This window comes from Cyanistes caeruleus, chromosome 4 (genome assembly GCF_971803275.1).
Source record: "Cyanistes caeruleus chromosome 4, bCyaCae1.hap1.1, whole genome shotgun sequence".
In the NCBI taxonomy this organism is placed as follows: Eukaryota; Metazoa; Chordata; class Aves; order Passeriformes; family Paridae; genus Cyanistes; species Cyanistes caeruleus.
The window spans coordinates 14,530,351-14,555,528 of NC_141704.1; the positions used below are offsets into that span (position 1 = coordinate 14,530,351).

General features: G+C 39.6%; 2 protein-coding genes across 12 annotated transcripts in view; one reads left to right on the top strand and one right to left on the bottom strand.

Moving 5' to 3' along the window:
* Positions 1–969, bottom strand: part of LAMB4 (laminin subunit beta 4) — a 50,651-nt gene extending 49,682 nt beyond the window's left edge. For 2 of the 4 annotated variants that reach the window (XM_086886804.1, XM_086886803.1), the window contains exon 1: positions 892–969. The gene's annotated coding sequence lies outside the window, so the exon portion shown is untranslated. The remainder of the gene's footprint in view (positions 1–891) is intronic. The other 2 variants (XM_086886806.1, XM_086886805.1) reach the window with 2 other exon arrangements.
* On the top strand, positions 727–25,010 carry ERGIC2 (ERGIC and golgi 2). Of its 8 annotated transcripts, XM_086886816.1 has the most exons (16): positions 804–1,313; positions 2,493–2,595; positions 3,381–3,442; positions 6,202–6,347; positions 9,139–9,247; positions 10,726–10,772; positions 11,766–11,836; positions 12,394–12,434; positions 13,139–13,240; positions 14,681–14,776; positions 15,514–15,569; positions 16,549–16,647; positions 17,787–17,884; positions 21,154–21,316; positions 22,167–22,246; positions 23,045–25,010. In XM_086886816.1, exons 4-16 carry the CDS (start codon positions 6,242–6,244, stop codon positions 23,108–23,110), a joined length of 1,134 nt encoding a protein of 377 aa, XP_086742942.1. In that variant the 5' UTR covers positions 804–1,313; positions 2,493–2,595; positions 3,381–3,442; positions 6,202–6,241; the 3' UTR covers positions 23,111–25,010. The 8 variants fall into 8 exon arrangements, with proteins under 8 accessions (XP_086742938.1, XP_086742937.1, XP_023774395.1 ...); XM_086886814.1 differs by lacking the exon at positions 3,381–3,442; XM_086886813.1 differs by lacking the exons at positions 804–1,313; positions 2,493–2,595; positions 3,381–3,442 and adding exons at positions 3,996–4,246; positions 4,723–4,842.
* The last annotated feature ends 168 nt before the right edge of the window (positions 25,011–25,178 follow it).

The window sequence follows — 25,178 nt, forward strand, 5'->3', positions numbered from 1 at the left end:
AAAGAAAAAAAAAATCCCAGGAAGATTACATTGTAACATTTTTCAAACACAGCTTTCACAATACTTCCCTGCAGTGCAACACAGCTCTTATCTCAGCTGCCTTGCGAGCTCCCCATGAGCTTCATGCTCTATAAATTGCATCTTAAACGTTAGCTACGTGACAGAAATATTCAGTATAAGAATTAGGATTAATTTATCTTTAAAAAAACGTGTAGTGGTAATTAACTATGTACGAAAACAGTGGTGACTACGTAGAACAAAGCCATTTTGTTTATACAATGAATTAATGGGAAATGGGATTGCTTCAGATCGCATCAGTAGTTTTAACATCGTTCTCCTTTCAGTGAGCAGAGCTGTTCTTCTTTTGAGACTATATGACAAGAAATCTGCCCTAGGCTGATTTAAAAAAAGGATCTCTCAGAAGACCAGAAGTAAGGTTGAGTTGGAAAACTGACGTTAAAGATTAGAGAGACCAAGTCTATCTTTCATCAAAACCTTATTTTTATTGACACCGGCTAGAGACAGACCAAGAAAACGGCAGCCCGCGAGCAAACCCCGCGGCAGTGACCACCTGCGGGACGGCACTGCGCCCGCTCCGGCCCGGCCCTGGGCCTGCTGCCGGGGGGAGCGGGGGTTCCCCGGGCCCTCCCGGGCGGGGCCGCGGGCGGCCGGAGCTCCCCGGCGCCTCCTCCCGCTTCCCTGAGCGTGGATCCTCCTCATTGGCCCAGGGCGCTCCCGCCCCAGCCCGCTCCAAGGGCCCGCTCCAAGGGCCCGCACCCTCAGGGCCGCCCCTCCCGCCCTCCGGACGCTACGGCTGCCGCTGACCGCCCTCGTCGTCACCTCGCTGCCCCTCCCTCACGCCATACCCTTTCCAATCTCCCCAGCCCTCACCTCTCAACCTCCAGGACTTTCTTCTCCTCCACCCCCTTTCCAGCCACTCCTACCTCTCATCTCCATATTCGCTCTTCTGCACCTGTTTCCTCTGCTCCTCCTTCTCCTTCCTAAATGCCTCTTCGATGCCTCCACGTTCCGGTAAAGCGGCTGCTCTCCTCTCTGAATCCTTGCCTCTCCTCACGCCCTGCAAGCGCTCCTGGCCGCTCTCCCTTGTGCTATCCCGCCTTTCCCTCGCCCCTTCGTGCTAACAAAATGCTTTTTCAGCTCTCATGAACCACCTGTGTAGGCGACTGTAGCAGCAGTAAACGATGGGGGCTTGTGTTTAGTCTCGACATGCTTTACAGGTTTTTATTTTAGTTTGTATATCCTGCGCACGGCTTCCAGCTTTTTAACTAATGCTGAAGTGTGTTGAAACGCAGGTGGGCGATAGCTGTGCATGTTTACATTTGTTTCTCTTGTTTGGTCTACTACCGTCCTCTTTGTTACTGTCTTTGATATCAATGTTCTTCATAGCCCTTACTCCTGGGCTTCGAAGAATTTTTTTTTCTGTCCTACGTAATTTGTGGTTTGCTAAACTGTTCTATATGAGACGTGATTTCCTCCCTTTGTACACATCAAGGGACTTCATAAATCACCAGTGTTAAGAAGTGCTAGGGTTTTTTGGAAGATAGTTTTATTTTTGCATAGGTGGCTACATTCGAGTCTCAGGGTGCTTTGGGATCCTGTTACTTATTGAACTGAAACAAATGCATACAGCAGCAGCTGAGGGACAGCCCGTTTTCCCCCCTGCATGGTTTGCAACTGGCAGCTAGATTTCTTCCTCCTAATCGGGCTCGCTGAGGTTATTTGGCAGATACTTGTAGGCTGTCACGACTTAGGTGTGATCAGGAGAGCAGGAAACACACAGGGGCATAAGGAAAGGAGCATGGTTTGAATCTGAGTAGTCTGGTACTTGATGGGTGCAGTGCAATCACTGTTGTCTCTCTTTAGCACAGTGTAGTCAAATACATAGTGTTAGTGTAATGGACAGTGTTATCACTATATAATTTTTCTGTTTTTCCTAAATTCAGAATTTTTTTTTTCCTGTGTTTTCCCTCAAAATTTCATGGAGATATCTCATGGGGATATCTGTAGTTAGAAGTCTTATATGAAGTCTTATTTATAAGACTATAGTGATGCAAAGCTGCAAGCAGTTTTGTTCCGTGCCACTTCTCTGTAAGAGGCATCTCAATGTGATGTTGAGCACTAAGGCTGAACCCATGTTTGTGAGCAGATGAGATCGTTTGCCTGTGAAAACATCTGTTGAGCATCTCTGCTGCATAGAAAATAACCAGATCTATCAGTTTCTCCTTCCAAGCCTCAATGCTGAGAGCATTTCAAGGGAAAATATGGCTTAGCCAGAAAAATCCATGTCTGAATTATACCCTAGCACTTAGGCATGTCAAAGTAAGAGCTTGATGTGCTGGAGCTAAAGCTGCCTGCTCTTTTTGAGATGAGGGAACAAATGCTCAGATATACATATTTTTAGCCTGGTTATTTATCTCTTGTAATATCATACTTCTCCCCTCCCCTTTTTTCTTTTTGACTGTCTGATCCAGCTGTTATAGTTGCTAAAATGATGGAAGCACACTGATCACAATTCATTGAGAACCACTGGCATGTTTGTTTCCTTCCTTCCTGCCTATCACTAAAAAGCAAAAGGTACTCTGAATCTGTTTCTGTTCCCTTCTTATTTCAGACTCCTTTTATTCTCAAACGCTGTACCCAAAGAGTTGTTTAATTCAATTTGTGTGTACTTTGGCATGCTATTGAAAGTCTTTTGTCATGGATCTACTTTTTCCTCTAAACCATTAAAAAGAGCAAATCTGAATTAATGCTGTGGAATTCACCACTATCTGTGTTTCTAGGGTGTGGGTTTTATTTGTTTGACTCATTATCAAAAATACTGGTCTCTTCAGTCTCTTTTTTCTTTAAGGTCTATGACAATAGATGTCTATTGACATGAATATAGATGGTATATATTTTTTCTTTAAAAACCTTACATTGAGCAATTTTTCTTGAATCGTTTTGATATCTTCAAAGATGTTAGTATTCCCTGGGAGTTCTACTATATTGGGAGAGCTCCCTTTTCGGCTGTAAGATGTCTAGGTTGGGTCAGCTACCTGTGAGCAGAGTGACAGTAGCATGATGAGAGTTGATAGGATTTTAAGGAAAAATCTGCAGATAAACTAATGCTGCAGTTACTCAGGCAGAAAGCTTGTGGTGAGGCAGTGCCTATTAGTTAACTCCACCAGCGCAGGGAAAAGGACTGAGACTTTGGGTATACATAAGCCCTCTTACTTTCTTCATTTCAAGTCTGAAGACTGGCTTGTGAGCTTAAAAACCTTCCTTCCTCCGTACCATAAGTCACTGTCTTAAAGCCTTGTCCTTCATAGTTAACCAAGATGCTGCCTCTTTTCAAACGCTGCCTGATTCTATATCCATAGTGTCCAAACCAGTATTAATACTGCAATCCGCGTGACAGCCCTTCATCGGTTTGTTTTGGAAGGTACTTTGCATCCACCGCTTTAAACGATCACTCAGAACCTCGCACGGTCACAGATGCTCCTCACAGCACGTCCCTTCTGTCGCGCAGGGGGCGGCACTGCCGTGCCCGGGAGCCCAAGCGCCTGCGGGACCGGCTGCGAGGCTGTGCAGGGCGCCCTGAGAGGGGCGTGGGGCCGTACTGCCTGCGGCTCCGGAGGTTCAGCCCGCGGCTGCTCCCGGCTGCGCTGCAGTCGGGGAACACGGCCCTCGCCGTGGCCATGCGCCCCTGCTCCTGCTCGTCCCAGCCCGCCCCGGGCCGCGGCAGCCGGCGCATGCCCGAGGGGCTGCGAGCATGCGCGCAGGGGCGGGCGGGGCGCGCCTCCGCTCCCGTCGGCCCGCGGCTCCCGCCGGGCGTCGGCGGCGGAGGGAGCCCGCCCCGGCCGGCGGTGCCATGCTCAGCGGGGCGGGCGCCGGGCAGCGCGTTGCGGCTCGTCTCTCCCGTCTGGCCTCGCCCGCGGCGCTGGGCAGCGGCGGCAGAACCGAGAGGTAGGGGAGGGCGACGGGAGAGCGGGGGCGCGGCCTGTCCCGTCCCGCGGCTACCCGGTGCGTGGCGGCGGCGGGGAGCGCCCGCGGCCCGCACAGGTGTGTGGGCTCCGAGCTAGCGGCCGGGGCCTCTTTCGGCGTGAAGCCGGGCCCGAGTCCCCGGCAGGGGGTTTCAGGCGTGGGGCCGCTCCTCGCCCGTGGGAGCGGGTGTTGGGACGCGCCGGTAGCGGCTTCGCTGCCAAGTTATCTAAGGAAGCGAGAACTGCCCGAGCCCCTCAGCTAGGTCGGAGTTGCCATGGCTTCGAGCGGACCTCTGGTCTCGAGTGGCATTTGTGCTGTACTTTGTCCCTTATTTATCGTGAATAATAATAATAGTTTCTTAAGGCAATTGGCTCTTGGATTCACAGTACCTTACTTTCATGGAGCTATGGACTCCAGAGTTTTTGGTGTGTGTGTAGTAGTACCTGTGTGGAGATGGGCAGGGGGCAGGGATCAGGTCTCCATCTGGGTTTGTAGCTGAAAGTGAGTCTTTCTGTGTGGGATTAAAGAAACCAATGAACAGATTGCATATTTCTAGCTGGATTACAAAAATCCACATACTTACTGATGCAGGGTGATTTAGAAAGTTTTTTAGCAATGTGCTCTCAAATTCCCTGTGTTTATCTTGTGCCTCTTTATGGTGTGCTCTTACACGTGATAGCAGGGAAGATATGCAGAAAATGAAAGGGTGCTATGTTGGCTTCATTGCTTTATGTGTAGGATAACAGGCAAGCCCTGGTGTTTCCTCCGTGCTAACGAATGTTATGACTTCAGCTGTGTCCGAGCAGCTGCTTTGCCATATCTGTGCACTGAAGTGCTCCAACTTCTCCTTGAGCTACTGTGAGTTTATTCTTTAAAACTGTTATGTGGTGTAGTGAGGACAGAACCTTGCTTCCTGATTATTTTTTTTATGCTGCGTAACCAAAAGCCTGCTCCAGCACTTATCTCCTCTGACCTCTCAACTGGTGTTTATTTGAATCCTCTGCTCAACACACAGTATCATTTTGTTGATCTCTGCAGCCTGACCAAGGGCAGAGTGTGTCTGAAGTCAATTTGTTTAATGAGAATGTTGCAGGCATAGATGATTTTTCTTGTGTGAACTTTAATTTCCAGCAGAGCCTATTGCTTTTTTATTGTATGGTACAAAGCCTGCTCAGCACCAGGAAGGGGCAGGGCAGGGAATAGATCTTGAGTAATTTCACTAGAACGTCCCAGAGACTTGATGTTCTCTTGAAACAGGGTACATGAGTTCAGTTTTTTCCATCATCAAGATGATGATGAGAACTGTCTCATGTGTTGGCAGTATAGGTTAACTTGCCCACCTTATAGTGTTTAAATAGGGAACAATAAGGTGACATATTCTCAGAATACAGTAAGTGCATGATTGTTTTCATAGCTTCAGAAATTCAGGGTTAAGTTCAGCAGTTCCCTAGAAGAAAAACAACAGTGTCAACTTGTTAAAACTTGCAGTCTATTGGCAGGACCAGGCTGTGACCATATTTGCATGATTTGGAAATGGTTTAAGACAGTATTTCCAGGGCAACCTGCTTTTCTCAGCATCCTGCTGCTTAACATGACTCCAAGCAGAGATCATGTCATGTACAGAAATTATTCTGAAGGATGGAGTTTAGGATTCGATCCACAACTTGTTTTGGAATGTATTTTTATAGAGGAAAAAAATAGTCATTTTATGATCATAATATTCTATACCTGTAAAAATGTGAAATGCACCTTTTTTTTTCCTTTAGTATGTAGTATGTGCCCACAATGGCCAAATGTGGAGAGCAATCTGATGTCCTCTAAAGTTTATGCAGCCTATTAGATATTTTCTCCTCAGTCAGTGACTTCTCTGCGCTGTCAGGTTTGTTTAGAAAATTTACTTCAGGACTGAGTTTGGTTTTTTTTTTTTAATTTAAAATGCAATATACTCACTACAAGTAAGAACTTAATTGAGAAAAAAATTGAGCATAGTAATTAAATGGTGAATGTGTTGGTTGTGGCTGGACTGTAGGCAGTGGTGTCCAGGCCAGTCTTAACAGTTTTCTTGAAGCAAGAGTGACCGTCCAGTTGTCTAGCATGTGTTTCTTGAAAACATATTTCTGGGGTTTGAATGTCCTTGTTATTGCATTACGTTAAAGCCAGTCAGTTTGAGCAATATTGCCTGTGTCTTTTACTCATAATGATTTATTCTCAAATTAGAGGGAGTATATGAAGGAGGAGGTGGAGGAGTGTGCTGAAGATGAGGCGACTGAATCGGAAGAAGACCTTGAATTTGATGAAAGAATTGGATGCCTTTCCAAAGGTTCCTGAAAGCTATGTGGAGACTTCAGCAAGCGGAGGCACAGGTGGGCCTGTTTGAGATGCTGATATTGATAGAAACTTTAACATGAGGAAGACAGGCATCTGTGTTCACCTGAAAGTAGCTAAAACTGGTTTCTTGAATTCTTGGGTGGAGCTCTTGACTGAGCTCATCCCCTTCAAGTAAAGACATAGTATCTTATCCAAACAGATGCATCTGTCACTCATCTGAAGGGAGATTTTGTATAAAACTGGGGAGACTCAACCCAATGTAAAGGTTAGAAATAAAAACTAACCAGTTGCAACTGGATCTGCACTGTGCCAAGCCTGTGACAAAACTTTCTCATTTGTTGTCTCACCAAGCTCTTTTCTTGGTGTCAGGTAGGGTGAGACTGAGTGAGCATGACCTGAAATGATAGTGGGATTCAACACTATGCTTTTGCAAAAGTAGAAAAATATTCTTCAGAGACAGGTAAATTGAGCATCAGGATGAAGAGCAGTTTTCTAAAGCTTTTCTCTTGAAGGTGCACTTGATTTTAAGAGTTAGGAAGGCCCCTTGAAGGACTAAACACTTTAATCCAGGACATATGCTTGTACTGTTCATATTAGTCACTTGAGGTTCTCTGAAAAAGCTTGAGCTGTAAAAATTACCTTTCTTTATGTATCTTATCATAAAATTGTGTCTTTAAGTTGAGCTGAGTTAGAGGTAGCCTGATCTGAAAATAGTGACTTCATCTCTTGGACTCTTAGAATTATTTGCAGATAGGAAACGGCTAGCACTTAGAAGTGGAGGACAAAAATCTCTCTCATGTGTGTGATTACGCCTGAAACTCAATTGAATAAAAAGTTCAGGAAGCAATTGCAACCTACAGATAAGCCTTTGAAGTTGTTACGCCACTTACAGTGTAGAAGAAAATATCAGAAAGTTATATATTACTTTGCTGTTTCCTCAAGTGGACTGTTAATAATTAAAGGATTATTGTATATAAAATAATCTGAGAAGTATTTAAATAATTCTTTGTTAGTTTCTGAGGAAACAAGGGTGTTGTTTCTTTGTTGTAATTTTCATAAAACCACCAAATGCTTAAAGAATCCTTTTTTGTAGTATAGTAATATCCTTCATGAGACCTTTGCTTAGGTGAATGGTGCCTCAAGGATTTCTCAGCACCACAAGTTACTTTAACATTCTTTGGTTTTATCCCACTAACCTTATAACTGACAATATAGGATTGTCTTTTTCTGTGCCATTATGAAATATGAATATAGTATTTGTGTTTCATTCATGATCAAAGTGTCAGACTTACTTTCTGATGTGATAAGGATCTAAAACATACCAAGACTATTCTCTGGCTTTCACAGCCTTCAAACCCATTGCAAAATAAGTCCTGGTTACTCAAACAGGCTCAAACTCCAGCTCTGTGGCTGTGAGACCCTTCAGGAGGGAAAATCTACAAGACTTTATTTTTCTGTTCAGATCAACACATACAATTTCTCAGAATTATCCAGAAAGCAGCTGTGGTTCTAATGGTGTTTGTATGGCTCTGGATAGTCGTATCTCCAGCTTTCCTATTGCTGCATAGCCAGGGTGAGTCTGGCCTACTGGTTCCAAAAGGAAATGAACAGCCAGAGTGATTAATTGATTTGTGCAGTTGACATGAAGGGTTTCATGTGTGTGATTGCTACATAGTGTCAGCTGAAAGCTAGAACTGGAAACATTGCTGATCTATGCGGTAGTCAATAGCTCCTTTCCTGATCCCCAAGGACTCTCTGCTCCCCACTCTGGCTTCTGGATCACTGTGTACTGAGTTGAAGCCTGTCAACAATGAGCTTATTTTTTCTCAAGTTGCCCTTCATGGATTCCACAGAGATACTCCACAGAATGTAAATTAAAAACCTACAGTGCAAATAAGCTGTTCAAATTGCTACTATGCTCTATAACTGAAGTATTTTCCAGCTTATAAAAGCTATGATTTAATAAAAGGGACATAGCAGGTGCTTCTGTGCATCTGTTACTGTGTTTCTGACTGTGCAGCAGGGAGATCTTCTCCTTGCATTGTACAACTTTGCAAGTGTGATGAGTAGGCTGCCTTGGAGATAAGTGAAGCACATGTACCACTAAAATATACCAGTTAGTTTTCATCCTAAAAATAATTTCAAGTTCTTCACTTATTGGCAGAATGGATTGCTGTGTGTTGCTTGTTGCCAGAGGGAGAATTGTTTGAAATACTGGGGTGGGAGTCATGACAATATGACATATATAGCTATGTGTAACTGTACACAAGCATTATAATGCATATTATTTCTCTTGTCCTAGCTTTCTGAGTCTAAGAGTTGATATAAAAAAAACTTATAAAAAATTGACATCTAGACAAGTGGAGGCTTGAAGGGATTTCAAGATGCACTACCTTCTTCTTTCATGTTGGAAGTTAGGATTGAGTTTTCCTAGACCATCCCTGACAGTGATTTGTGTGCATTTTATATGTGGAGGAGGATATAGCCTGTTCTTAAATTTTCTATACGGGAATTTCACAACCTCCTAATCATTCCAGTATTTGACTGTACTTAAAAAGTATTTTCTTGATGCAAAGGTAGGACTTACTCTTTTCCACTCCTGTCTAAAAACAAATACTTGTGAAATGCTGTGAAAACAACTTGTCTAATAGCAGCTTTTGGATTTATAAATCAAAGATACCAGTGTTGTACTGGTAATGCTCAAACCACAATGCTTCTGGAATTGTTTGAATTCTGTTCTGCTTATATTTCTAATAATTAATATAAATACATTTCTGAATAATATTTCTCACAGTCTCAATGTCTACTTCTTTTTCCTCTGACCAGTTTCTCTGATAGCATTTACAACAATAGCTTTCCTGACTATAATGGAGTTCATGGTGTACCGGGATACATGGATGAAATATGAATATGAAGTAGACAAGGATTTTACTAGGTAACATTATTTGTTAAAATTCTTTTTAAAATGTTAGTTGCCTGCATTTCAGGAAAGAATAGATTTAAAATGTTCATGTGACTTGAAAGCAATTTATAATTGAAATTACAAATTAAATACTACATAGATTCGATTTTTCACCTGTTGATTGTTTTGGAGCTTTTTCTTCTATGTAATCTATGAAGAAGATAAATTGAGATTTCTGCTATGAGGAAGTCACAATAGTATAGGTTTCTTATTGAAGGAGCTCCCTTAGGAATTACTTGCTAACAATTCAGAGAACAATGTAAGATGTAACTCCGCATCAGTAGGTAAATCCCCCAACTTGGGCTGGAGGCTTTCTCTAGTTCATACACTTAGTATCTTGCCGTTATACTTTGTGCTACTGGAGGTGAACCTGAAGTGCTCAGAACTTGGACTGCATTATTAGAGGTTGTCACTGATTTTTGTCTCCAAATACAGTCCCCCTGAAGATTTGTTTGCTGATGGTTTCATGTGCCTGTCAGGATTGTTTGCCTTTCTTCCAGAACTGATCAGGCACCCATGAGTCCCTGTGAAGTTAATGCAGATTCTGCGCCCTGAACACCTTTAAATGTCATGTGTCTGTGTTGTGGTTTGACAATGGCCCATTGCCAGGCACCCATGAACTGAGCTAACAGAAACTAAACTGAAATAACTTTAAAATCTGTTTGGGTAGTTGCTGTGGTAACAAGCTAAAGATTCATTTATTAATTGAATGTCTTGTACATGAGAAATAATTAAGGTTTCTGTAATGAAAAAAAAAAGGAAAAATGTGAAGGAGATGCATCAAAAACTCAAATGGTAGTAAATCCAATCAGACAGCTGTAATTTCACATTTGGGTCTTCGTTAAAGTAGGTTATATCCCAAGTGAAGCTATCACATGGGAAGGGTAGTCCATCAGTTAAGAGGGATTTGGGTATGTCCTACTACTGATTCCCCAATTTGATTGTGGGCTGATCACTCAGCCTGTGGTTTTTGACAGTTCTAACCAATGGAGGCTGGTATAATTTTAACTGCTTTTCTCCTCTCTACTGACCCCGTCTGACCCCAGCTGAGCCAGTGTTGAATCCCTTGCTTATGTGATTTGCTTGTGGTCAGCTAAGTCCCAGAGGAAGCTCCCTGGGAACAGAACCCTGTGACTATAGTGAGAGGGTTTATTTCTTAATAGTTCAAATGACATTTGTGAAACTAACATGAAAACCAATAGGAAATGCCCAGAATATTGGGGAATGCCACGCAATCAGACTTTTGGTGTGATGGAGGTTATCTCTTAAGTTAAAAAGTGGTTTAATGTGCTCTAAAAATCCACGTTGCTTCACCCAAATTTTAAACAGCTTTATATTTATTGGTATAAATGTTGGTACCTGGCTGTATTTCTGCAAGTAGTCTGAGATTTTTTTCTTATACTTGTACTCAATGTCACTTAATGGATTTTTGCCTTTTTTTCTCTTTCCAGTAAATTAAGGATCAATATTGATATTACAGTTGCCATGAGGTGTCAGTGTAAGTATTCCATCAATTAAAGTTTTTTAATACTTTAAAGCCTCTTCAGAGAGCACACTTGCTCACAATATAGTTGGAATTGTTCAGAATATTTTACCAGTTTAACTTTTTCTGATCTTAATGGTATATAGTGATCTTGATGGCATATGACTCATTGAAGGAATTAGTAAGAAATGTAAAGAGAATACCTGTGCCATCTCATTCGCACATTGCAGAACCTTGCTTTGTCTGTCAGCAGGAACAGGATCTGTTGTTTGGTCTCCTTTTCACTGAAATATTTTAAAAGCTCATTGTGAGACTCACCTCAGCAGCAGGAATTTATAACAATTGGTATTTATTTATGAACTTGGTTTATGTTAAGCTGGTCTACTGTTTAACAGCGCTGAAACCATAGCATAATTTCATCTTCCTCGTGAATGTAAGAGGTATGCCTTCCTTATAAAGGCAATTCTTAATATTATTTTGACATCATTTAGGTAATGAACCTTTATTTGTGTTCAGTCTTGACTGTCCTGGACTGAGAAGAGAGAATACTACTTCTACCAGGAATGCAAGAAAATTTTCAGGATTCACTACTTTTGGCTAGTTTAATCCTTGCATTAATTGTATGGTAGATCAGTGGCTTTTTGGTTGGGGTTTTTTTTTGTTTGTTTTTTTTTGCAAATAAACTTTTATCCTCTATTTTGAGTAGTCTTGGTCTCTGGTCATTGCTTGTAAAACAGGAGAAAATATTGATACATAGCAGATACTAGAAAGCTTGTATATGTGGTTCATACAATTTCTGTGTAGGTGTTAAATCAGTGAGAAAATACTGCACATTTGAAGAGTTTTTGGTCAGTGTCCATCAGCTGATGTTGAAGGTTAAATAGGTTGAAGGAACAAGAACATAGACTGAAGTTTATCGCTGCACTGTAAAATTTCATTTCAATTTGAATTTTTTTAGCTTGTCCTTGATCATCTGTGTGACTTAATATTTTTCCTTGTTTAAAATAGATGTAGGGGCTGATGTTCTGGATTTAGCAGAAACAATGGTTGCCTCTGCAGATGGCTTAATCTATGAACCAGTAAGTTGATTCTTTCCTTTGTATTTAAAAATTGAATTCCTCTTGGTGCAAAGTACTACTGGGCTGGTTTGTTTGCTTGTGTTTTTTTTTTTTTCTCCACCAACCTCTTAGAGAAACATTCTGTAGTTGATCTCTTTTGGCCATAGCTTCTGGGTACATTTGAGCGTTAATTGCAATTGAATTTACTGAGTACATTTGTGTTAACTAATATTTATGTTTGAACTTGGTGAACAGATGTTACTAGTGATCCTCTAATGCTGATGAAGTATAGCAGGTCTGGTAGCTTGTCTTTAGTGCTTCATGTGGGATCAGCATAGAAATAAGCAATCTGCACCTGGACCTTTTTCTTTCAAAGATTGCTCCTTTGCAGTTCTGCGTGGGAAGGGACAGAAATTCTTATACTTGAACTAAGGACTGAAAAGTCCTTTCATAAACTACTCTGTGGTGCCAAGTGTGAAGTTGATTATAACTTTATACCCACACCCCCAATTCTCTTCTGGGTTTCATGGAAGGGATACTTTCTCTGTGTTTTATTAGATGTGTTATTTTTGTTTCAGGTACCATTTGAACTCACCCCACAACAAAAAGAATTGCAGAGGTAAAGCACTGAGAGGCATGGTTTGTATTATCTGTACTAAAAGTGACTTCGAAGTATGCCAGAGCTACATGACATAACTATATCCTGAGTCTAACAACTCCTGCTTGTCATTTAAGAATGCAAACCTACAAAAATATGCTAAGTTACTTTGCTTTCCTCATTATTTAAGATCTCTGTTATGGAAAAAGAAAATTGGCTTTGGACTTACCTGTTCAATGGGGTCATGCTGTTCCAAGTTGCAAGCAAGATGTATGGACTCACTCAGCTTCTGTTTCCAAATGAATGCTTGGCAGCACACAAGTTAAAATCATGTAATCAAATGTGTAAAATAGATATCTAAATGTCAAAGCTGAGCCATTGTAACAAATTGGCACATTCTTGCAAAAAATCCTGTAACTTAATTGACACAGTGTTTATCACTTTAATAGCTTGGTGTTGTGTGTGCCCATTTTAGTGATAGTCTTGTAATAGTATTGAAACTTATTTGGGGGTCTGGCTAGTTTTGGTATTTAGATAACACACTGCTGTGAACACCTGAGCTTTAAATTCTGTATAAAATACTATTCCCAAAGTTTAATGCTTAATTACTGTCATCAGCTTTGCTAAGTTCTTGATTTGCGACCTGCAAATGAAGCCAGTAATGAACTGTGAAGCTAGATTTTGTTTTACTGTTGCATGTATTCATGCTTGTCTCTAATCTTCAGGATGCTGCAACTAATTCAGAGTAGGCTGCAGGAAGAACACTCTCTTCAAGATGTGATATTCAAAAGTGCATTTAAAAGTGCTTCTACAGCACTGCCACCACGGTAAGAAAAACTGTGATTTTCAACCCTATGAATTAGACTTAACATTTTATTGTGGTTTTGATTCCACACCACCCCCAGAAGACAAGGTTGTAAGACAAGATCTCACTGCTTTTTAATGAATTTTAAAATAGTGTACTTGATACTTCCTTTGGAGAGCTCTTGTTTTATGAAAACTTTTGAGGTTTCCAAACTGGAGAAGGTTTCCAGGTTTTGTGTATGTGCTTACACATACATGTGCAGACACGAGTAAATATATACACATGCCTTTATATTCCATTTGGTCTGGTGCCTCCTTCCTAATGGGAATTAGTAATGCCAGAGCAATGCTAAACAAGAGTCTTTTTTTTAAAGCTACCTTTCTGTCCAGCAGCTTTTAAAAGCAGTGCTGCTATTACCTGTGTTGTAATGCTTCGTAATTTTACAAGAATCAACCTTTGCATATCAATGTGTTTTGTTAGTAAATTCCTAAGATAGATAAGTCTAAGATAGCACTGTTAAGATTGTATGAAGAAGCCTTGCTATTTTCACTTAATTCCAGCTACTCAGAAGTGTTAAGAGATTAGTGCATAGAATGTCTGGTCTGCTGAATCTAGATGCTATGTGATTTTATTTTTTTCCCCCCAAGGAAAAAGCACTTTCTAGATGAAAGCTGGAATTTTCTCCACTTAGAAAAAGCACTAAACAAAAAAAGTACTGAATAAAACCAAACACTGACATACACATTTCTTGTGTTGTAATCTCCCTGTCTGAGGATCAGATATATTCTTCCTTCCTAAGGCAAGCTTAAAGATGGCTCAAAAAATATTTTTTTTCTCATTTGCTTTATGTCTTCAGATTAATTAAGTCCTTCTGTGCCTCTGTGTTGCTTGTTAGTGCAGTATTTGAAATGGTATTTATGCTTGAGATGTGTTGAAAAAAATTTGGTTTTCATCTCCCTCTAAAGAGCAGATTTTGGAAACAGATTTTTTTGTGAACATCACAACATGTGTGAGGAGGAGTGGAAGCTTTTGTAAAAAATAAAGTTGAAATATCTTCTTGCTACAGTGTTGTTATTGTGACCAAAATGCATTTGGTTCTGTTCATTGTAGCATTTAAATTTTCCAAGCAATTTTTGGTAGAAGGAAGTGGGAAAATAAAAATCCCTGGGGCAGATATACTTATGGTCTAATGTTTTCTGTTTGCATGTTCAGATATAAGCCAGTCTTGTAGGCCAGATTTTTGAATAGAAGTATGAATGAAAGCTCATTGGTTTTATCAAACTGACCTTCACTAGCTTCCCTACCTTCCACCATATCTGGTATGATTCCAGAACACATTAAGGACAGGTAGATGATAATACTGTATCTTTATGCTAGGCAAAAGAGATCTAACTGTACTGCTGTTATTTCTGCTAGACAGTGAATATTCTCAAGTACTTTCAATGTTATTTTATTTAAACAGGGAAGATAATTCATTACGGTCGCCAGATGCATGCAGAATTCATGGTCATCTCTATGTCAATAAAGTGGCAGGGAACTTTCACATAACTGTGGGCAAGTATGTTCTGTCCAATTCTTGAGAATAAAAAAATCCCTTGACTTCTACATTCTATATAGCGCATGTATGTTATGTGTGTGTGCTTTTATGCTTCAATTAATGACTGGGTTTTATTGACCTTCCTGTACTCAGGCTTGGTGTTTTTTAACATGTAATTCTTGCACTGTTAATTTTCTTCATAAATTACCAAAACCATGCAGTGCATTGTTTCATGTAATGTAGTCATTATGAATTTCAGTGTTTTACAGGATGGAAACTCTTGAAACTTGCTTTGTAAAAGAGCGAATACAGAGTGCAGTTAACTTGCTTACTCATAGGATAAATAAGGTCAAACTTTTATTAGTCACAGTTCTGCAGCTTTTCATATATTAGGACTTGGTGACTCTTCCAAAATCATAGTGACTTGATGTGGTTTTGATATTTCTAAAAATGCAAGAGACTAGTTTTGTGTAAGAGGGTTTTTGTGAGTCCAAGATTCCTGACCTTACTGTTCAGTCTGTCTGTACTTGACAGTAATAAAAATGCCATATTTGGGTTTTATATAGATATACACAATAGATACCAATTTATAAAACAGATATATATGTATATGTTACATTTATTTAAGCATATATATGTTGTGTTATACATATGTGGATATTACATACTTTATAAAGTATTTATTGAAATAGAGGAGGAAAGGTAATTTTTCTACGGAGTCCTGTGTGGATTCATAAAACATTTGTTGCTTTTTACAGGGCAATACCACACCCTCGAGGCCATGCACACTTGGCAGCCCTTGTAAGCCATGAGTGTAAGTTCCTTCTGTCATCTCCATACCAACATGATTCACTTCAATCAGACTGCTGTCTCCTAGTTCATGTTAGGTTCATGTTAGGTTGCTGCTTTAAAGATGTTCTAGCTGTGCAATTGCATTGCAAAAAAAAAAAAAAAAAAAAGTGAAGAATATTCTTTGCAATGATCTGACTCAATAACAATTTGTTTTCATACATTTAACACTATTAGGATTATTTTTAGGTTGTTTCTGTAGTAATGGTAACTCTGGGATCTCAGATGTTCTGTGTTGTAACATAGACACCATATAATGCACACCCTGTATTTCAGTCCAAATTGCCTCTTTCTTTGAAGACCTTTCTAAAAGGTTAAAAATTTCTGACTTTTTTCCTTAGAAACTTAATTTTTGGGTTATGAATCTAGATACTAAATGTGTATTGCTGATTTAACTTAATGTGAGGCAAACATGACTTACTGTGCAAAATTAACTTGATTAAACCAGTTAGAGTTGGTTAAGCCTCCAAATGTCTGCCCATGAATTTGTTAACACAACTTTAATTAATTTATACATCTTAAGTATCTGGAAAATGGGCAGTGTAATAACTTTGCAGCTGCCTTATACTTTTTCTGTACGTTTGATTTACTAAATCTTAGTCTTTTTAATGCAATTGCTTACAAGAACATGAGCTGTAGAATAATGTAGGTATTCGGCCAACTAGAAATTCTCTGTTATAAAATTGTAACTCTTTTGAGCTCCATTATTGATTCAAATATAGTTAAAATTTGGTTTAGAAGCTCTTTTCTAGAAAAATGTAACTTTTTTGTTAAATGTTTTGGATTTGAGTTTTCTTTGAAGTGTGCGTAGTAGATCCAATGATGGTGGTGTTTAATAAATGCTCTAATTAGAATATTCTAGTGTCAGAAATGGATGCATCTTTTTGGCTAAGTACAGACTCTCATAGTTTAAAAATGCTTAATTTCTCTGTATTGTCTTTCAGCCTACAACTTCTCCCATAGAATAGATCATTTGTCATTTGGAGAACTTATTCCAGGAATTATTAATCCGTTGGATGGAACAGAAAAAATTGCATCAGATCGTAAGTGTGTGCTTAAAAAAAATCTTGTTTTGTTGAGTTTCCCAATAGCTACATTTAAAGTATTATTGTTTTTCATAAATCAAGCAGCATGTCAGGCTAAATTTGGTAATGAGCAATGTCCTCTACAGTTATCTACATGACATCTTAAATGGGCATTTCTTTCTAATATCTGCATTGCTGTTCTGTCCTTCCTTAGAGGCAATTTGCATTTTTTTCCAGGTTTGTTTTGTTGAAGTTACACTATGTCTGACCATATTGCAGCAGTATGTTATAGTGGAGAATCATAGATCTGATTCATACTGGGGAAAAATAAGCCTGATTTGGTTTAAAAAATAGCACCAGGAGTCTTTGATTCTGTTCCTGTATTTGGTTTGTCCCGTCCACAATGTGTTTTGTGGTGAAACAGGATGGGTTTGTGTAGCACTTCGTTTCCTCATGTATAAATAAATGAGAGTAGTAATCTGCCTCATCTCACCTCTGGCATTCCCTGTGAGAGTGAACCCCAGAACCTTCTACAGAACCTTCTGCAACCACTGTTGTCTCAAAGTCAAAGTTCCTTGGCTCTTACAGCCAGAATGGTTTAGTGTAGTTGAAATAAATTGCTTCAGTCTATTGATGTTTGTTCCCATAGGGAATTGCACAAAGAGCAGTCAAATGCATGAGCATGCTGATGGCACTAGAAGAATACTCTGGAAATGTAATTGAGAGAGAATCTGTAACCAGTTTAGAAGGGCTTCCAGCACTGTGCATACAATTCTGTGGCCAAAATCTATTCAAACCTGAGATTTGTGTATATCATGAAACATGTGACACTGTGAAACTTGTTCTAGAGCCCTGGAAAACACTACCTATATGCCTCGTTTGAAGCTTTGAGTGGCCTGACCTTAATGAGTCTTTTCATTACATGGGAAAGTTTTAAATTTCTGAGTATAAATGGGACATATGTCTTTTCCATGGAAACTAGCTTTGTGCAGATGGTGCTGAAGTAGATTTGGCAGTGCTGGCATTCCTTGAAGAATGTCCCTAGTGCAAATGGCTTAGCTGATTTATTATTTCTTTGATTTATTTGTCAATATCACAGATGGCCTTTAACTCTGTTTGTGATTCAACAGTAAGATTTTTTTTTTTTTTACTTCTAGACAATCAGATGTTCCAATATTTTATCACAGTTGTGCCAACCAAACTCCATACATACAAAATTTCAGCAGAAACTCACCAATTTTCAGTGACAGAAAGGGTAAGTAGAAGAAAGAAAAAAAAATTAAGATAAAAAAATCTAAGTGATTGAACACAAAAGTTCAAATGTCAAAATAGTAGCATGGTTTTGAAGAGTTGTCTAGCATGAAGAGACTCTTTGTAGAACATTCTATTATCTGTAAATCATATAGCAGTGATGGGTAAAATATATATATATGCTTGGTGACACATCTAAACTTCTGTTAATGTTTTGCATCTGTAGATCTGGAGTCTGATATTAGAATTAATGATAGACAGTAATTACCACTTCATGGTAATAGTAATGGTGATGAAATCCTCCAAATTTTAGGTCTATAACCTAGTGTTTAGCTTTACAAATATTTAATTCACCTTTAGCTTTTTATCCATGTGGGAAGCAAACCAAGAAGCAGCTCACTGGAATATCCTTAACTTGGTTGAGGTGGAGTGTAAGAAACAGAAATGGGTAGTTTATATGAAAAACTGATCTCAGTTGTCTTGTTTAACCTTTGTTGAACCACCAAATTTAGTTTCTCTCAAAACTAGAGGCTTCTACTTCTGGGTTTTGAGAGGCTTTTAATTCTGAGTCCATAACAAAGGTAGTCAATGCAGCATAGTATATATCACAAAGTACTAATTTAAAGACTGCTGTGAATAGGAAAAAAGCCTTGGGTGTACTGACTATGTCTTATTTTCAGATACTGAACTCTGTTTCATCTTTTATTCAAAAGCCAAAGAAACAAACCTTTGTGAAAAGTTTAATTAAAAATGACAGATAAAGTGAGAGGTGAGAAGAAAGCCTTGGGTTGAAAGAAAATGTGGGTGTTAGTAGGATGGCAGTTCACTGTATTAGAGCTTGTGGTGTTCTCCAAGGGAGAATTTTTTATTTCCTCATAATTCCATGTTGTGCTTCTGAAAAATACTAGGCTAGGGGAAGTAGGATAGAGGTGATGTCTTGGTGTTCAGGACACCAAGTGGCCTTGGATATGCCAGGCCACTGAAGGGAAGGGTTTGCTCCAAAACTTACAAAAGCTGGACTGAAGAGAGAAGGAAGAGGAATTTCATAATGCAGTATACTCCCACCTCCTGCTGGTTTAGCAATCTGCTTTGTGTTTTCCCTGCACAATCTGCAGCAACTAAGGCATTCCTTAAACTACTGTATGTCAGTCAACAGCTTATCTTATCGTTCCTTTTTTTTTCATCTTGTATTCAGTTTTTCTCTGTTCCTGTGTAATAGTGGTTCTTTGCATCAACTGTCCAGTGTAAGTTAGCTCTTCAGTTTTTTGTGGGGATGTATTTTTAAGAAAGTTGCTACAAGCACAGGTTGCTTGAGAGAATAATAATGAATGATTGAGATAAAGTGTCCATTATGTATTTGTTTACTCTTGCTGCCTCAGCAGGCAACCTTGTTGCCTCAAAAGCTTATTTGTGTTTAATCTTAGGGAGCCAAACACTCCTATTAGATGAGCTGGGAGAGGTTACAAAGAGCAGCTATTCACTGAACACCTTAGTACGTTTATTTTGAAAGAGTAGGCACATATGCAGACATGGAAAAAGGGGGTCTGGCAGCCATGACTTAAACTTGAATGCAGTGAGGTTTAATTGCTGTTGTTGGGCACATAGGGAAGCAGAGTTTGAGAGGTGTGGGCTGAATCTTCTCTACTACTCTTGATGGTTGAGATACTGTAGTTATTTATGTAAAAAAGATTTAATTCTAGCAAGGCTTCACTGAGCTATCTGATGCAAGATTACTGATTTTTAGCAGATTTTAACAATCAAAAGTTAAATTGTCTGCAGCACTAGAAGCTGGAAGCAGATCAAAATGGTTGGCAAGAAAATAATTTTGTTTCTTTTACGGGTGGAGTTTTGTGTGTTTGATTTAACTTCATATTCTTTTTACACTATTTGACCTCAAAAGACTAGTAAGGCTTAGGGAAATAACAGAGGAAAAGCAAACAAAAGTACAGTTTTGTCCTTTGCCAGTGGCAAGGTTCTGTTTAACTACCTTCAGTCTTCTCTTCCTTTTTAGTATAACTAGAATGATTAGTATCATTCATCTCCAAATACTGACAGTTGTCGTGCTTTGAAATATGGAAAGCATTTTCTACTGGTTTGTTTTACGTTTTGTTTCACCCATTGAAAAGTTTTTGGTACCTGTTGTCACTACTGATGCATTATTTTGGCATCCTTTTAATTTTGATGTGCTGCCATAAAAAGCAGTATAGTTTTTGATAATGTTAGCTAACTGAAGAAGTTGCTTAACCTGCATTTTCCAAAGTGGTATTCTGCATGTTTTTTGAGTACAAACTGTTAAAACAGAGAAATGGAGCTGTGATATATTGCTTTTCTCGGTTCTTACTAGCTTAGGGATGGCTGAGTTTGTCTTGAGTTCATTATGATCTTTTCTGCTGTTCTTAGATATTTTCAGCCAGACTTACCTGGCAGTGCATTTATCAACACCTTTCAGTAACAACAAAATGATAGCAAACTTTTGTTTTGAGGTATGAGCTCTCTTGAAACTGTTTTTAAAAATCAGGTATTTATAGCAGCTGCAATCTCCTCTTTGGTGTCTGGGTTTAAGAATTTTGCAAATGAAAAGAAACTAGAAATGTCTCAGATTAGGACTGAGGTGCCTGGTAGTCATAGTGACCTTGGGGTGTTTATTTATTCAGGTGTTTTTCTTGCTGTGTGACTGTTGTCTGATATGATGCAACTGACAAAAAGTTTGGAAAGAGGCTTTTGCCAAGAAAGGTTGGACCAGGTGTTCCTTGGGGTGCCTTCCAACCTGGTATTCTGAGTTATATAAATCCTCTGGGGATTCTGCCATTGCTAAGGCTGTTCAACAGCATAAATCTCATTAAGGTCTCACGCCAAGTTAAGTAATTCATAGTGGCTGATAAAGCAGGAAGAGCTGTGGCAAATATTACACCAGCGCACTCCCCGAGTTCACAGGCTAGGCCAAGACTGTAGCATTATCTTCACGGGTACCAACACAAATCCAGTTATAAAAATCCTGTTTGAAGGACCATGTGAGGGTCTTTAGAGAACAGTACCAAAGCACAATAGTGAATATTGATAAGCAGCACAGTAGACCAGTGACCCGGAAAGTAGTTTTTACTTCATGATATTTAACTTTTAGAAGGTATTGGTCAAAGCGACCTTGATACTCCCCAGTCTTCTGTTCATTGTGAACTCTGATTAAATAACTCTTTGTCATCCCATCTTGTAAGACTGATTTTCTCGTGAGTAATAAAAAGTGTGACTAACAAGTGTTTCTGTCTTTTCTTTCAGGAAAGAGTAATTAACCATGCGGCTGGCAGCCATGGGGTGTCAGGAATATTCATGAAATATGACATCAGTTCACTTATGGTGACAGTGACAGAAGAACACATGCCTTTTTGGCAGTTCTTAGTGAGGCTCTGTGGCATTATTGGTGGAATTTTTTCAACTACAGGTGATTATCAGTGTCTTCCTTCTTAAGTTCTATCGCTTTTTTTTTTATCATGGTGATTGCTATGGATAAGTTACAGGGAGTCCTCTTAACAGATTTAAGACAAAGTGCACATTTGTGTGCATTGAAATGTGCCATAAAAGCTACTCAGTTTTGGTGTCCCAATATGGCATTTCTGGTGTTCTGAGGGCCTGTTGTTTCCTTTTTGGTAACTATAGCCAAGTTTATTTACTTCTGGAAAAGCAAGGCCACATCTGTCCATAGATATATAGATATCTATGTATTTGTATGTACACACACAAATACTGATATTCTGTGTATTTCCTATTGTTGGGATCCAGTAATTAATCAATAACAAAAGCTGAGATAAAATTTCCATCTGAAGTAATTGGGAAGATTTTCCTTGTCAATGAACTGCTGGATTTGCTTCATCAAAGAAAATAAACTAAGTTAAAAAGGCACAATTCGCTTACTGGTCAAGATATAATAGGGTATCTGGATTACTAGTTATTTCTTTCCTTGGCTCTCATTGGAAGAGAGCCCAGTAAAGAGGCTTCAAACTAAGAGCTGCTTTTCAAAGTAGATATTTGTGTCCCACACAGTGTATTTTCACCCATGAAAGCTTGCAGAGGGAATTACATTTGCTTGGTAGCTTTGCTTTCTTGATGCATTTCAGAATGTTGGGATTCTCCCCTGTCCCTGATATTTCATTTCTTCATGTTAATTTCCCAGTGTTTTATGTATAGGTTTGCTGCACTGTGTCCTAAGTATGGTGCGTTGCTTTGTTGCAATGCTTCCATAAATAATACATTTTTACTCCTGTTGACAGTTTAAATCTTGTTTGACATTGCAGGAATTTTACATGGCTTTGGAAGATTTGTAGCAGAAATTATTTTTTGCCGTTTCAGACTGGGCTCTTACAAATCCACATCGGTAAGGAAAACTTCCTCTAAGTATTTCCCTAAGTGATACAGCAGATGGATGAAAAGGACAACCTTGGGACTTGGTCCCAGGAGAATTTGAGATATTTGCAATAAACCCTTCCCTTGACATGCTTATTAGCATAGATTCAACAGCTTTTAAAAATAGTTGGAAAATCTAAAATGTAAATAAGCAGAGTTCTCTGACAAACTGAATTAATGCAGCTGGGTCTCTTAGATGTCCTATGTTTCCTTCATTGTCCTTGCTATATTCTTATTTTCATATTGCTTCATAAAACATATATAACATATTCATATGTTTCGCAGGCCTGGTCAGTCTCCCTGTCCTGGTTTTGGTTTCACATATCCTTTTGCTTGGCCTGCACACTGAAGAAGCAGCACTGTGTGCTGCAGGGGTTCAGTGGTGCTCATTATTGCTCTGCAGGCTACTGCCAAGCTGTGTGAAAGAGCTGAGCCTTCACCTTTCCTGTCATTAGGCAATACGAGGATTGCTTCTCTAGCAACTACTTGATTGTATATTACTTTTACTTTTCCCATTTAAGCCTGTAGATAGCCTTTGAGACCTCTGCCTTTGTCTCAAATTTAGTTGAGGTTTGCCATGTCTGGCCAAGTATGTGAGTGGGGAGAGAGGAAAGAAAGCAACCAAATTTGTGTAATATATCTATGAGAGGCCAGGTAAAGCCATCCAGGAAATGCACAAGAATAAAGAAGTGTGTTTTTTTTGAGGAGGGAGGGTGGATGTTCTGTTTCTGGTTGAGCCATTAATAACACCTTGTTTTTGTTTCACCAGGTCCCACTTCCTGATGGCCACACAAACAACCACTTACCTCTAATTACAGACAATAGTACACATTAGCCTCCTGAGAAAATTTTTTTTCTTCCTGCCTGATACAGACTTTTTTATAATAAAGAAACCATTGTGCAATATGCTGAGACAGTGATGATGGGCAACAAAAAAAAGAAGCCTTTACAAAAAAAAAGAAAACCTCCAACACAACAATTTGTGTAATTTTTTGTCTTTGAGTGCACGTGGAGACATAGGAAATTGTGAAACCAGTGAGGTGGATGATCTTCTGGAGAGTGAAGGAGTGTTGCTGCCAATACAGTATTCATGGTCAAGCTGAACATCTTTGTGGTGGCTGCCCGTGACCACTGAAGCATCTTAGTGATGCCCAGGAAGGCTGCAGGCCCCAAGGAGAAAAGAATACAAGTGGGTGTGGAAGGGCTGGCAGCAGCCACAGAGGCACAGTAACTGAGCTGGAGTTTCTCTTAATTGTGCAAATGGGGTATTGGCTTTTCTTCTTCTTTTATAATGCTGGGGTTGAGGGCTAAGACACCTTTCAGACAGCTGGGGAGCAATCCTAGGAAATCCTGAAGAGGGGAACATGAGAGTGAGGTGGAGCCCAAGCCATGATGTTGGTCACAACCACTGCCATTCTGCAGCCTCACCATTCCTTAGTGGAAGAAACGTGGAACAGAGGAGTTCTTCTGTTTCCACACAGCCACTGTGCCAACAGTGAGAGTGTCACTTTTGGCATTGGTGTGGAAGTGCCCAAGGACTCCAAGGATGCGCACCAGCCTGCACAGCTTTTGGACTTTGAATCAGAAACCCTTTAAGTAAGGCATTTGACTGTAGTTTTGATAAAAAGCAGGACTCCCTAGTAAAAAGATCAGGAAATCTTTCTATGGCTTTTTCTTGGTAAAGAAATTGCTTTGATGGAATCTTTGTTGTAGCTGTGGTGCTCATGTGGGAGCCATGGGAACATCCATGTCCTGGAAATGGAGAGGGGAAGGGAGAAGGGGGCAAGAAGCTGCCAGTTCAGGGCAGTTGGGAGGTCTGCTAGGCCAGGCAGGGAGTGTAGAGCTGGTAGTAGGTGGCTTCAGGGAATCTGAATCGTATTGCTGCAGACAGGTGATGAGACAGGATCTGCAGAACTAATCCTTGCTATTCATGTAGTTTTTTGTAAATTAAATGAAGAGCAATATTGTAAATATGCTACTGAGAAAGAATGTTATTAATGCAAATGGTGAATTGAGAAATGGAACATCATGTTACTGCTGAACTACTGGTGTACACCTGTGGTTGAACAGTTACTCCACCAATGTAAAAAATTATTAATATGATTCCTTCTCAGAAAAACTGATTTAATATGTTAGAAGATGATGCCGATCCTGGCTTTACTCACCATGGAATTAATATTTTAATTAAGAGGACTAATTAGAGAAAAATAAAAACCTCTGTGGCATTGTCAGATTTTACTGACTTCCATTAATGTACTTTATAGGGCACTTGGACTTTGTTGATGAGCATAGTGTTAATAACACAGCTGATTTGCTATGCAAAGTGAAGGGCTTCCTAAAAAGAAATGAAGTAGTAAATAAAATGTGGGAAATACGGAAAGACTTGTTGAATTTGGCTATTGAGAAAAAAGTTCAAGGAAGCCAGGTCCTTGGGGATGACAGCCAGGTTTGGGGTTTTCTCTTTTGTGCTTTGTTTTTTTAACATTGATTAAAACTCCAGCAACTTGAGAAACTCTTTGGTTCTCATTTCTCTTTGCTGTTTCCTTCTGAGGTTTCTTTCCTACTTCTGCTCAGACTGGTTCTGCTTTGGGCTTTTCCTAACACTTGTTTCTTATCTGTGTGGAACAGACTGTACTGGTGGGAGAGACTGATTTCAGTTGACTTTCTGTAGCAGAACTTTAAATGTTACTTTCTATTCTCACATAAAAGAGCCAAGTGGCTGGATGTGTCTTAAATCTTTGTGTGGCATATTCATGTTGTTTTATCTAAAAAAAGCTTGTGTGAGGGCTGGTTGCTAATGGAAGAAAATTTATGATCAGCTTGCAGATGTGAGGTGCTGCATTGCAGTGTGAATGCAGGATCAGTTGACCCTCCTGCTGTTTGCTTTCTCCCCACAGTGGGTT